This window comes from Grus americana, unplaced genomic scaffold (genome assembly GCF_028858705.1).
Source record: "Grus americana isolate bGruAme1 unplaced genomic scaffold, bGruAme1.mat scaffold_970, whole genome shotgun sequence".
NCBI lineage: Eukaryota > Metazoa > Chordata > Aves > Gruiformes > Gruidae > Grus > Grus americana.
In genome coordinates, this window is record NW_026562150.1 from 19,878 (window position 1) to 32,306 (window position 12,429).

The 12,429-nt window shown below is 47.8% G+C and overlaps 1 protein-coding gene across 3 annotated transcripts; it reads right to left on the minus strand.

Moving 5' to 3' along the window:
• Positions 1-11: 11 nt before the first annotated feature.
• Positions 12-12,157, minus strand: LOC129201341 (endoplasmic reticulum-Golgi intermediate compartment protein 3-like). Of its 3 annotated transcripts, none has more exons than XM_054812460.1 (8): positions 11,705-12,157; positions 11,439-11,509; positions 10,742-10,829; positions 9,339-9,458; positions 7,450-7,543; positions 6,106-6,271; positions 4,631-4,688; positions 12-2,025 (listed from the first exon to the last, which is right to left on the minus strand). In XM_054812460.1, the coding sequence occupies exons 1-8, from the start codon at positions 11,790-11,792 to the stop codon at positions 1,913-1,915; spliced, it is 798 nt and encodes a 265-aa protein (XP_054668435.1). In that variant the 5' UTR covers positions 11,793-12,157; the 3' UTR covers positions 12-1,912. The 3 variants fall into 3 exon arrangements, with proteins under 3 accessions (XP_054668435.1, XP_054668434.1, XP_054668436.1); XM_054812459.1 differs by lacking the exon at positions 12-2,025 and adding an exon at positions 3,644-3,777; XM_054812461.1 differs by lacking the exon at positions 12-2,025 and adding an exon at positions 4,367-4,535 and having other exon boundaries at positions 11,705-12,156.
• Between the last annotated feature and the right edge of the window lie 272 nt (positions 12,158-12,429).

Here is a 12,429-nt window from a genome sequence, read left to right on the forward strand (position 1 = left end):
GCTCTGTGAGTTAAGCTTTATTTCGTGAGCTCACGAAGAAATAAAACAAAGTGCCCTAGCGAGAGCGCTCATCCCTCCTCCTCCCTCACAGTGCGGGCGTCCCCTGTATCACGCTGGGAAGCACAAGCACAAGAGCCTCAGCAGTCCAGCTGCTCTTGGAGCTGCTTCAAAGGCTTTTTGGCTCAGCTGATGTTTTATCCCTTCCGCCTTGGAAGTCTGCTCTATACCATTTCCAAAAATCAGCAGATTCTGCCAGTACTGCCAGACAAAGATGACGGCTACAGGAGACAGCCGGCTGCAGGTGACGGTGGCTGCATCATGGCCCTTTAGCTCTTTCTGGCCCCCTGTGCTGCCTCCCTGGTGCTCTCACTTGCACCTAATGGCGCTGCTCCCAGAATCCATCGGGCCTTTGCGTGAGCTGGGTCAGCCAAAAGCTGACCAGGACGTTTGCGGTCTGTGTGGCAAATGCCTAGCAGAGGTGTTACACTGAAGAAAAAAGGCTACAAAATCACGCCTCAGGTTTCAGTAAACATCTGCAGGCTTTAATTGTTACTCAGTGCAGAGCCAAGGTGGGGACCACCCAACCTTCTGTTGAACTCGTCTTACGCCCACACTGAATCTGTGGCTGCATCGACCGTCCCAGCAGAGTCCGCTGGGTCTTCACGGGCCTTCAAGTACAAGCCCTTGGCACCTCAGCAACAGAGAGGTCCACAGATAACCTAAAGGATGAACGAGAAGCCTCAGCTTCCCCTTGACTAGGAGAAATACGGCAAGGAAGAAGGAATTGATAGGACGATCGCCTCTCTCCTGAGGAACCTCTCACTAGGGGCTCTCCCGCGTGCTGGAAACTCGCTGCCAGGCACCGCAGCTGAAGCGGGAGACGGCTGCTGCTGCTGTACAGGCATGGACAGATGTGGCAGCAGCGCCTGAACCTGTGGCTTAACCTCCGGAGGCTGCAAAGCTGGATCATTCAATCATTCCTCTTTTCTCTGAGCCAGGAAGGAAAGCGAGAAGGTGTGAACTGCTGCAAAGAAAACAGCCATGATCTCCAGAATCACAAACAGGCACAGCTGGTGCTGGAGGCTGTCCTCCCAGAGGCACAAGGGAAGGAGACAACTCCACCAAAACCTGCAGCACCCTGCATAAACCCAACAGAAAAACTCAGTTTAGGATCCAAAGCCTGCGGAGCAGACGCGAGTGAAGCAAACCCAGTCTCGGCTCCTTCCAAATGAATAAGCAGGGCTTGAGGCTGTGCTGCTTGGAACGGAAGACTGTAAATAGCCATAACGTTTGACTCTGGTTTTCCCTTGATGCAGGAGAGCCAGGACAACTAACTAGTTTCCCTGCCAAAAAGTCTGCTTGGAAGTACCGCTTCAGTCCTCCTCACGACCTCCTTCCGTCCTCCTCCTAACGACCGGGGATTTCTCAGTGCAACTGGATCGCAGATGAGCTGAGGAACAAGACAAGACCGTCTGCAGCCGGTATGACACTGAGGAGCCGGGGTCTTCTCTGACCCTCTGAAGATGGAGCATCACGGTGCGGGCTTAAAGCGACCAGTTTTCAATGCTTCCCGTAACTTGGGACGAAAATCAGAGTCCCTGCTCGCTTCAAAAGCAAATTCCCCAAGCTCCAGCTCGGATTCTCCGGGAGAATCACAGTCTCTGAAGACAGACAGAGCACCTGTCCAAGAAGTACAAGCAGTATGTTTACGCACTGGCTAAAAGGTCATTCACCATTACGGATGGCACCAAGGCGTAAGATCAGCCGTGTGAATTCTCCGAGAGAGAACGATTTCGATGACCTGAGATGAGGAATGAATAGCAACGCACACTAAACCATCTAGTAATGATGAAAACTAAGATAAAACAGGAACAACATCTATGCTGCAGAAATACCTCTAGTAATAAAGTGCTCAGCCTCCAGTGGTCAGCTGAGAAGAACACAGCATCTGAGAAGAACATAGGCGGTTTCTATACAGAATCTTGAAGGCCACGGTGCCCGGAGTGAGACCTTTTGCTTCATTATCTGCAAAACGAATATTAAAGTTGACACCCCTAAATATGATAATGAGCTAAAAGGAGTACATGCTAAACCTATATGACTATAGTACTCGACTCTCCACCCAAATCATGTTAAACGTCACCCGTGGCAGGGAACAGCCAAGGCTGAGCTATAAAGGATACTGAGGAAGTTATCCCTGGGAGGGCGGGGGGGGGTGGGGGAAGAAAAGAACCTGGAAGAGGCGGTCGACGGGCTGTGCTCCTTCTCCTCCACCCACTTCTATCTGCTTCAACTTTGCGAAACTGAGTCAGTCAAAGTCCTTTGGGGGCTCTGACAGGCAAACGTTGACTCTGATATGTGGCTATATATAACCCTTTAGACTTAAACTGTTGACCAAGTCTGGGACTAAGACTAGACCCAGCCGCACCTAGGCTCCTCTCTGAGAAGGAGTTTAGAGAGCAAGGGGGTGCTTTCTGAACCTCGGGACTCAACGGGAGGGCCTCCCTCGGCCACACATCAGACTCCCACCCTTTACGTGACAGGCATAAAGACTACCGCGGTATATGGATATTTAAGAAATAAGTCTGGGGAGACCTAAGATTTGGGTAAGGCATTTTTCTGAGAAGGTTTGAGATGTTAGGGGATGGATGGATGGATGGATGGATGGATGGATGGATAAAAGTTGCATTAACCCAGCAGAGCCGGACCTTTCCCTTCAGTTCTCTAAAGACAGAAAAACACCCTCCCTCAATTTCCAAATTACATTTCCTTCCGGGCCTGGGGATTATGAGAAACCAGAAGGAATGCAAAGCTGTCTTTAATGACCGTGCAGAACAACTTTCACCTGGGTTGGGTACATGTGTATAAACACGGAACCAACGTCAACAGAACATGAGAACAAAGGTGTTACATACAAGCAGAGAAAAACAGCCACGCAAACAACAACAGGGGAGGCGAAATCATCTCACCTGGATTCGCCATTCACGCAGGCAGAAACAAAACAAAAAGGACAAAATAACACTTTTCTTACAAGTGGACAATTTTTAATTTTTAATTTTTTTTTTTTTTTTTTTTTTACACTTTTAGTTTTTCCGCATTTCCAGTGTTTCTGGTTCCTTCAGGCACATGAGTGTTGCATAAAGGCAGGAAGGAGAATTTGTGTTAAAACAAGTGAAATGCCAAACAGTCGCTTTGCAAAAGAAAAGATTTTCAGGAGACCATCAGAGGTCCTTGTGGCAATTGCACGTTAGTGTTTAAAAACACTGGTGTCTGCTTATCTCTTATAGGAACATTGTGGATGGAGATCCCCAAGGTTGGTTTGAGAAGCAGCCAAAGGAGGGAGTCTTAGGGCAGCAAGATGGCCCTGTTTTGGCTAGAGAATGCAGAATAAACAGATAGACGGTTTCTATACAGAATCTTGAAGGCCACGGTGCCCGGAGTGAGACCTTTTGCTTCCTTATAATTATATAATATAATATATTATTATTATTATTATAATTACGATCCAAACGAGATATTTCCAAGGGAGCTCAGGAAATATCTCACAGAGCTCTGCCCTCTGACTAATACTAGTCAAGTTTTTTAAGGGGAAAAAACCCCCTTCCTTCCTTCTTTCTGTAGAGTTTAAAAAAAAAAAAAAAAAGATCATGAAGAAAGGTCATACTGAGGCAGAAAACAGCCTCAGCTTCATGTACAAGAAAGACCAGGCTCCAAGATGTCCATTTTCCTCACGGGTCTGAGAAAACTCCTTGGTTGTTTCTTGGTGCCATGAAAACACTGCCCAGAAAAAGGTTAGGAAAAAAGGGAAATCATGTGTTATGAATAACTAGGAAAGCAAGAGAGAACTCCCCACCTGGAGTGCTGTGTCCAGCTCTGGGGTCTTCAGGACAAGACAGACATGGACCTGTCGGAGCAGGTCCAGAGGAAGCCACGGAGATGATCTGAGGGCTGAAGCACCTCTCCCGTGAGCAAAGGCTGAGAACGTTGGGCTTGTTCAGCCTGGAGAAGAGAAGGCGCCAGGGAGACCTGACTGTGGCCTTTCAGTACTTAAAGGAGGCTTATAAGAAAGATGGGGACAGACTTTTTAACAGGGCCTGTTGCGATAGGATGAAGGGGAATAGTTTTCACCTAAAAGAAGGTAGATTCAGACCAGATATAAGGAAGAAACTTTTTACTGTGAGGGCGGTGAGGCACTGGAACAGGTTGCCAGAGAAGTTGCAGATGCCCCATCCCTGGGAACACTCGGGTCAGTCCGGACGGGGCTCTGAGCAACCTGATCTAGTTGCAGATGTCCCTGCTCATTGCAGGGGGGTTGGACTAGATGGCCTTTAATGGTCCCTTCCAACCATTTACTTGAGCAGCAGCAGTTCTGTGGAACCAGTGAGACTGTCAGACTGCCCATAAACATTCTCCTCCCAAGTTCTTCCACACCCATGTGGCAGCACCTCCAGAAAACACTTCTATTTGTTCACGATGGTTCTAAACCTCTGTAACAAAACTTCAACAATGCCCTCCTCACCGCAGCAGTGTCATCGCTATTATGGATAGCAGTGCAAAGACATTCAAAGAAAATGGTCAGATACACTTGGAAGCTAAAGGTCACAATAAGCAGGAAAAGAAAATACTTTACCATGGACATGAGACTGTTGGAAACTTTTTCCTGGTGCAAAGTGGAAATTTCCAGCTACCTGTGGGAGACAGAAATCTTTCATTAAAAGGTCTGAATCTATATAAATAAATCAGTCGCAGCGGTGCTTAGATTTTTACATTTTTGTTTAAACAATATATACACCGAGCACCTCACTTTCATGAGATATGAATTTCCTCTCTTCCTCACAGGCAGTCATGTGGAAAGCCATAATTACATACTGATGTTGGTATTAACTGTTCTAAGTAGATTATTTCAGTGGACATAAAAATGGGAAGAAGAAAGAATTAAGTCTATTGGGAGGGAACTGACTGCTGCTGCAGAAAATACAAAAACGTATCACAAAAAAGAAGTGGAGAAAGTAACTGAGGGGGAGACTGAGCAGGGTAACAAAAAAAACTTAATACAATAAACAGCAATCCTACGTATACGTCCATGAAAATAAGCTGCATCCAAAACCCACAAAAATAAAGCACTGAACTTGCAAAAAAATACCCAAGCCCCAAAACACCCCAAAAGACAAAGGCTGTTAAAATTTCATCCTGGAATCTGAAAGGGATGTGGATATCAGGTGCCAATCCTCACTGACACTTACTAGCAATTATACACACTCTGCCCTGGAGGATCTGAATGTGACAGAGGGTCCTGTAATGGTTCGGTACCCATGATGATGCTCAAATCACAATGTCTGGCTTCATGAGTAAAAGGTTTACTTTCCAGAAATAGAGAATGTGGTCTCCAAGAAGAGTACACCAAGATGCAAAAAACCCCCAGAGTTTGAATCAAAAATTTAAAAAAATTTAAAAAAATTAGCCTGGGCCTGACTTCTAGAATGTACTTGGATACGTAACCTGCACATCCAAGTGTTCTGGGTTTGTTAACACACCAAATGACAGGGTAGTCACATAGTTATCTGGTACATCTTGTACTACGTTTTCCTACACCAGTTGCAACAACCACCTCTCTGAGCATTTTCAGCTTTGTCAACCAACTCCAACAGTCTTGCTTCCGCTGTTTTTCTAAAGAGGATAACATTTCACTCTCTCCGGCACCTCTGCTGGCAAGTGTTGGCTACTGGTACCTCCAGCATCCACTAGTGGTCTCTGTTTTAAGACCAGAAGGGCAGGTGGGACAATCTAACCTCAAAGCAGCTGCCTCTCCTCCTCCAGAAACCTCGGCAAAAAGACTCACTAGACAGTAGGAAAAGCTAAGCTTCTCCAGCCGGCAGGCTGCCTACCAGCCCACACAATGAAACAAAGCATTAGCCCCTTCCCACTGCTTTTCCTGACTCTCCTACTGAACTCCTTTACGGGCACAAGTACCTTGCTGAGCCCAGGGGTTGTTATATTACAGTCCTGTGAACACCTAAGGCTGGAAAAGGAGAGGAACGCCCCAATTCTGCCTTTTCACAGTCAGCACCACCATGCAGCAGGTTCACAGCAAAACCCATCTCTCACCTTGTTGACCTCTAGGAAACCATACACTTGGCAGCCCTCGTTCTTCTGCTCTTGCATTTTCTGGCTAAACCCTTCCCTCTTGCACTGCTCTATGCTATCCGGGTTCTTGAAGGCCCAGCCTCGCCGCCTGTATGCTTCTCTGACATCGTCACAAGTATTACAACACCTGCAAAAGCACAAGCACCATCATCTTACCACCTTTATCGCTATAAAGAGACACTCCAGCTCAGGACTTGAATTCGTGGCGGATTTTTCTCCAACAAAGTGATACAGCAAACATCAGGGACCAGACCTCGGGAGCTGACCTAACACTCCTGAAGGAGCTCGAGCTTTTGGATGTACTTGTTGAGATTTCAGCATGAGGATGCAAGCTGGTTTCATGCAGTGCTGGAGTCTGAAGAGGGCTTTGCCTGTCCTTTCAGACAAAGAAATTTGTAGCAAAGAAACTTGCTACAAAAATGACACCAGCGTCCCACAGTTCTGAGCAGTTTGGAACTTCTCCCTGTGAACAAAGCATCTGCCTGTTTCTATTCCTCCTTTCCTCTGCTTTTAGGGCAAGACTGTCAGCATTGGAGGGAGGGTTAACAGTAAACTTGCTTCGTTGCTTTTCTACCTCTGGGTAACACCTTGGTCACGGGAAAGAACAGTCTTCTGTCTTGGCTGCGTGTTTTGCTGGACCAAAGAGAAAGCTGAAGGCTGCAGTCATGAATCCCACAAGATGGAAACATCTACAGGGAAGCACACAACTTGGCAGATGGGACAAACCAAGTCGCTACAGAGACAGTAACAGCGAAAGATAGTCCAGAACCTGCAGCCTATCACGGATCCATTCCTACAGGAATTTGCAGGTAGGAGGAATGAGAAACACCAAATGACACCCACTGTTTGTGTGAGCGATAAACATCTGGTCTTTGCTCCCATAAGGATGCGAAGCTTGCAGCAGCAGTGCAAAGGATGCAAAGCCATAACTAGGTTTTATTCCAAGACAGCTCATGCAATGGTGAAATAATTTACGCAGCTCCCCTCTGGACACCAAATAACCCCAGAAAAGATGCAGTTTGCTGAGATACAGTCTTTGTGCTACTGCAAAGGTAGTGCAGTTTGCACTGCCCTTAAACAGGCGTGCAGACAAACTAGACAATTTAACTCTGCACGCTCTTAACAATCTGGAGTGCCGCTTCCAAAAGCATACCAAAACCACAACAGTTCTCACTGTTCTCGGAACACGTGCCCAGGAGGATTTCATTGCACAGACCTTCATAGACATTTCGGAAAAAAACCATGCACGCAACAGAACAGTCTGAATTCAAATGCTAAGAAGATATGAAAAGATGTAAAGGTTACCGAATGTCCTCTGACTCTGCCCCGTAACAGCTCTCACAGCGATCGGCATCCAAAGAATCTGGATCAAACACTTTTTCTTCTTCCTTCCCCAGCTCTAAGACAAAAGAGGAGGCAAAGTGATGAGGCATGTCTAGAAATGCTATCTTGTACTCTTGTTTTGTTCGACACCCAGTAACTGCAACGACTGTGTGTCGGAAGCTGCGCATCCTGCAGTCAGGCACTGCTGACGGGATAAAACGTTATCAGGGCCTTGTTTGTTGAGATTGGGAGGTGTAACAGGTGCACAGAAGTGAGTATAAAAGACATCTGTATTTCGTATTAGCCACAAAAAGAAGAGATTTTAGTTAGAAAGTACAAAATATGCATGAAAATCAATCCTTAATCTTATTTCTTTCATCAAATACTTTATGGTAGTTATGATCAAGCAAATAAAAACTTTCAGGAAAATATACCCATTATTAAACAACTGTGCAAGACTTGCGTTCTAAAGCATACAACGTTCAAAGTAGTTGGATGTGCACTCAAGAATTCATCATAAAAACTGGTACGGCTTTTAATCTTGTCACCACACTGAAAGATAGCATTGGGAAGAACACAGCTGAATAATTGCTATGCTTTGTCAAAGCCATGATTCCCACCATTTCAGTAAGAACGCCTGTACAATACAAGCAGTCTTTCAAGATACAGCAACCAGGAACAGTTTTTTAAACATCATCAGTAGCTGCCTGATGAGCTGTCTCAGAGACAGCACCCAGAGGTAATGCACACAGCTGAGAGACTACAAAGAATTTGCAGTACATAAAGCTCTACATGTGGGGTTTCCTCCTGTTAACATGGTCCTCAGCTTGCATGCACATATGCAGTGTGAAACATGTCCACATTAAAAGGAAGGAAACGATAAGAACCACCAATAAAGAATTCAATCACTTATTGTCATTCAATGGAAACGAATAAGATGACATCCAAGCACAGAATGCAACCTACCAAGAAATCATTAAGCTATTTTAATGAAACTACGATTAGGAAAAGCCTCCAGATACTACTCCACAAAATTTGGGTATGCTTTCCTACATTTAAGGTCAATACTGCTATAGCTGCCGTTTAAAGAACTGACTGAATGTCAGTGTTACTAATAGGAACTGATAATCGTAGAGTTTAATGAAGATGGGTGGATACTTCTGATCTAACTTGCAACATGGGTGATGGAAACCGAACTAGCCGCGTGCTTCTTCCAGACAGCAGAAGAAATTGCTTGTTGCATGCAACACATCCCATCTATTTTAAAACACCTCTTCTAGGCGAGATAGTTTGCGTCCTACAAGTTTCTCTTCCTCTCCACTGATTAGATAAGGAGTTGGAGCAACCAGTTCAGATGGAGCAATCCTGATGGAGACTGGCAATACAAGCAAGGCAGGAGGCCTACATGTGTTAACTGAGAACTAGATACGGAACAGATGCTTTTGTCCCCAGACACTAGATTTGAAATGTCACAACCTCTGAATACAAGAGTTATTCAGAGAGGCTGCTAAGTGACACAACAGTAAGAACACTTCCACCACATTCCCACGACAAACGGGAGAAACTCTCATACCTGCCAATTGTTCAGCTCTTGGCTTAGGTTAGCCTTTCAACTTCAAGAACAGAGAAGTTAAATCTGAGTGATACAAATCAACAAATTTAGTTCACGCTGCTACGTAGAACTACACTACCTCCCAGAAAAGGTAAGAAGGAGCTCATGTTTTGGAAAGGAACAGTCAAGACAGTATCACGGTTAGACGCAACACTTTGCCAGAATCGTTTCTTGTTTGTATCAAAGTACAACGATGAGTCATAACATGTAAAAAACACAGAGGAGAGGTTTACGTAGCCAAGGTAGAATAGCATCTTACCATGTCGCTCAGCCTCTGGAGTCACACGATTGCCAGCTTTATCCAAACGTTGTTTAAACAGATTGTGCTCTACATCCAGCTGCTGCTCTCCTGCTACATCCATGGCATCAATGCTCAAATCTGAAACCAGCGAGCAAGGAAAAAGGTCAATAAACACACATTTGTTACGGCCTGCGGCAGGCTGAGGAAGAGCGTTCAACCAGTGAAGATACAGAATCTTTCAGCGAGGGGGATAAGAACGTGCCAACCTGGAAGAGTGCGTATGGATGGGGACTTATAGGGAATAAAACACACATTGCAGCACCCTAAATGACCCTGCCAAACATGGGCTTTGGTTTGGTGGACAAGAAGGACTGTTTCCAACTGCCACAGAAAGCGTTACCCTGAGAAATAATGTGCTTTGGGCAAAAAACCAAAACAAAACCCCTTAAAGACCACAACCGTTTTCAGGAGTTAATTGGTTGAAAGCTGCCTCCTACCTCTACTCCCTCACCCTTCCCCCTTCAACATCAGCACATTTCCTTCTGATCCCTTTTCACAAAGAAGATTGAGAAGGTCTGTGGGCCCACTCTGGTATCAAAACTCCATGATGCACTTCCTGGCTACACGCTCCCTTAGAAGACTGACAGCTTCTCTGCACAAAACAGCCGAGGATTCCCATCGCTCTGGCCTTCCCACACACTTTTAAATGTGAGCAAGGCAAAGACCAATAGTATCTTGGGTGGTCAGAAGGAAGACAGACTCACTACATTTAGAGCCCAATGCATTACCCAAAAGAATTACGACAACAGAACAAGAGGCAGGGAAGATTAGTGCGCAGTCAGATAACAGGCACAGCAGTAATACCCAGGAAGACTTGCAACATCTTCCGTCACTTCATACTGCTGCTTTGTTCTGAGTTTAGTTAAAAGGTAATCAGATTATTAACGCTCCTTCTGATTTAAAAAATTTTGGAAAAAGGTTATCACATGGCATTGGCATTACAGCCAGAATTTCAGTACTAAAATCATGGAAAAGCTGTGCTTCATCAAGTAACTTCCAAAGGAGGCTCTAAAGTTTTTCAGCAACACCACCACCACAGTCAACTCTTGAGTCCCAAGTGAACTCCGGGCCAGCTTTTTCAGTATTAGTGTGCTCCCTGACAAAGTACAACACAACGTAAGAAACGGAAGTGGGTTTATACCTTTGCCTCATTTATAAACTCGAAAAGTAATGCTGCCTGACTTGGAAGCGCTGCTTGAATGCCCAGCAGGCCTGGCTGGAATCTCTGCATAACCACAAGGGATCATCAATTCCTCTCTGTCCATGGCCCAAGCAGCACTTGGAAGCACCATGCTACACTGAGCCTCTCGGGCCCTTGGCAAGTAGGAAAACTATCCCCAACATTCAGAAATCTGACTCACAAGCACAAGGCATATGTGGGAAAATAACGTCCAGGTTGATCTTCAGTTTATCTCCCCTCGATTTGTCAACGTACAATTCCGGGTGAACCTAGAAACAAAGAAAAAACACAGTCGTCTTTCACTTGGAAGCAAATCAAAAGGCCTCTTTCCCTCGACTGCTCTGGCTCAGGAGCTCATTTTCAAGACCTGGGGTTTGTCAGGCACCTGAGCTGCTGCCTCCCGCACCTTCCACAATAGGTAAGCGTTTGCCATTTCTAAAAAGTAATCCTTTGGGAATCTCAGAGTTTGGAGTGGGGACAGGGGGTCCCGCGGTGCTTTGCTTTGCTTTGCTTTGTATTTTGTGCTTGTTGAGAGCCGAGATAGCGAGAAGAGATTTTGAGACGCTCTCCTGCCACAGGGTGCCGGAGGCCACCAGCCAGCCCTGGCACCAAGCGGCTCTCGGGGAAGGGCGACCCGCTCCCATCGCCAAGGCGACCAGGAGGGGGAAAGAAAAAAAACCCAAACCTGTCTGCGGCGGGTGAAGCTGCTGCACGGGCAGCCCGGAGGAGGCGGCGGCTCAGCGGGAGCGCGGGGGCACAGCAGGCCGCCACGGGCCGCAGGGCAGCCTCTCCGCCGGGGCACCGCGAGCAGGAGGCAGCACCGGGGGGGGGCCAGGCTCCCCCCGCACCACTGGGCCCCCCCCGCCGCCGCTACTCACCTCTTTGGTGAGGTAGTACTGCAGCTCCGAGAAGAAAAGCAGCACCACGATGAGCCCGCTGACAACCGTCACTGCCGGGGAGACGAGAACCGCCATCAGTCCCGCCGGTCGCGCCCGCCCGCCTCGCCTCAACCCCGCCTCACACCGCCCGCCACTGCCCCGAGTTGCTACCGAGCGCCGGCCCGCAAGGTCGCCCCGGCCGCCGCACCACGGCGAGGCCCGCGCCCTGCCGCCGGCCCCCGACCGCCCTCACCCCGCCCGCTCACCCAGCGCGCCCCCGCACGTTTTGACCCGAAAATCTTCCAGGGTCTTGGGGAAGGCATCGAACCGCTTCAGCCGCCACAGCGAATCCATGGCGCCGCGCCACCCGGAACCACATCCGCCTTCCGGGGCCGCCCGTGCTCCGCGGCGCGAAGCCGGCCGACGGGGCTGGCGGGGAGGGGCTGCGGCTCCCGGGCTCCTCTAGGGTAAGGTCCTCGCTGCCGCCTCGCCTTCTACTGAGTCTCCGTGCTGACGGCGCACGGGCCTTTGAAGGGTACCCAGGAGACGCTGGCTGTGCCGAGATCGCTCAGCTGCAAAGGGCTTGATACCGAGGCGAAGCTGCTGGTAGGGAGCAGTTTGCACTCGGTTTTGCATCCTCCCCCTCCCTTCCGTTGCCTCCGCCTTTGGAAGGTCTGGAGGTTGTTACTAATGCCCTTTGAGAACGACGGAGCCGGCCCTCAGGCTGGCTGTCGCAGCAACAAAGCGGAAAGCAAAGCATCTTGGGAGAGCACCAGCGCTTTTTGTGCTGAAGCGTGGACGGAAGGGAAAAAAAACCCCACTCTCTTGCCCCACTTGCCATCCCTGGCGGGTACTCGCCACCCCTTCATTTTGAGAACACCTCCTTTTCCCTCTTTCCTCGCAGGGAACAGCGATGAACTCAAGAGGTGAAATCAGACCGCAGGTCGTCATAGCTTACTTGTGCAAGTCAAAAACTAGGAGCATCTTTTCC

Excerpts from the sequence above, each read along its gene's own strand:
- LOC129201341 (XM_054812459.1), bottom strand. The coding sequence starts at position 11,792 with ATGGATTCGCTGTGGCGGCTGAAGCGGTTCGATGCCTTCCCCAAGACC. Across the intron at positions 7,544-9,338 it reads TCCAGAGGCTGAGCGACATG|AGCTGGGGAAGGAAGAAGAA; the intron begins GTAAGATGCTAT and ends CTTTTGTCTTAG. Across the intron at positions 6,272-7,449 it reads GCAGAGTCAGAGGACATTCG|GTGTTGTAATACTTGTGACG; the intron begins GTAACCTTTACA and ends GTGCTTTTGCAG.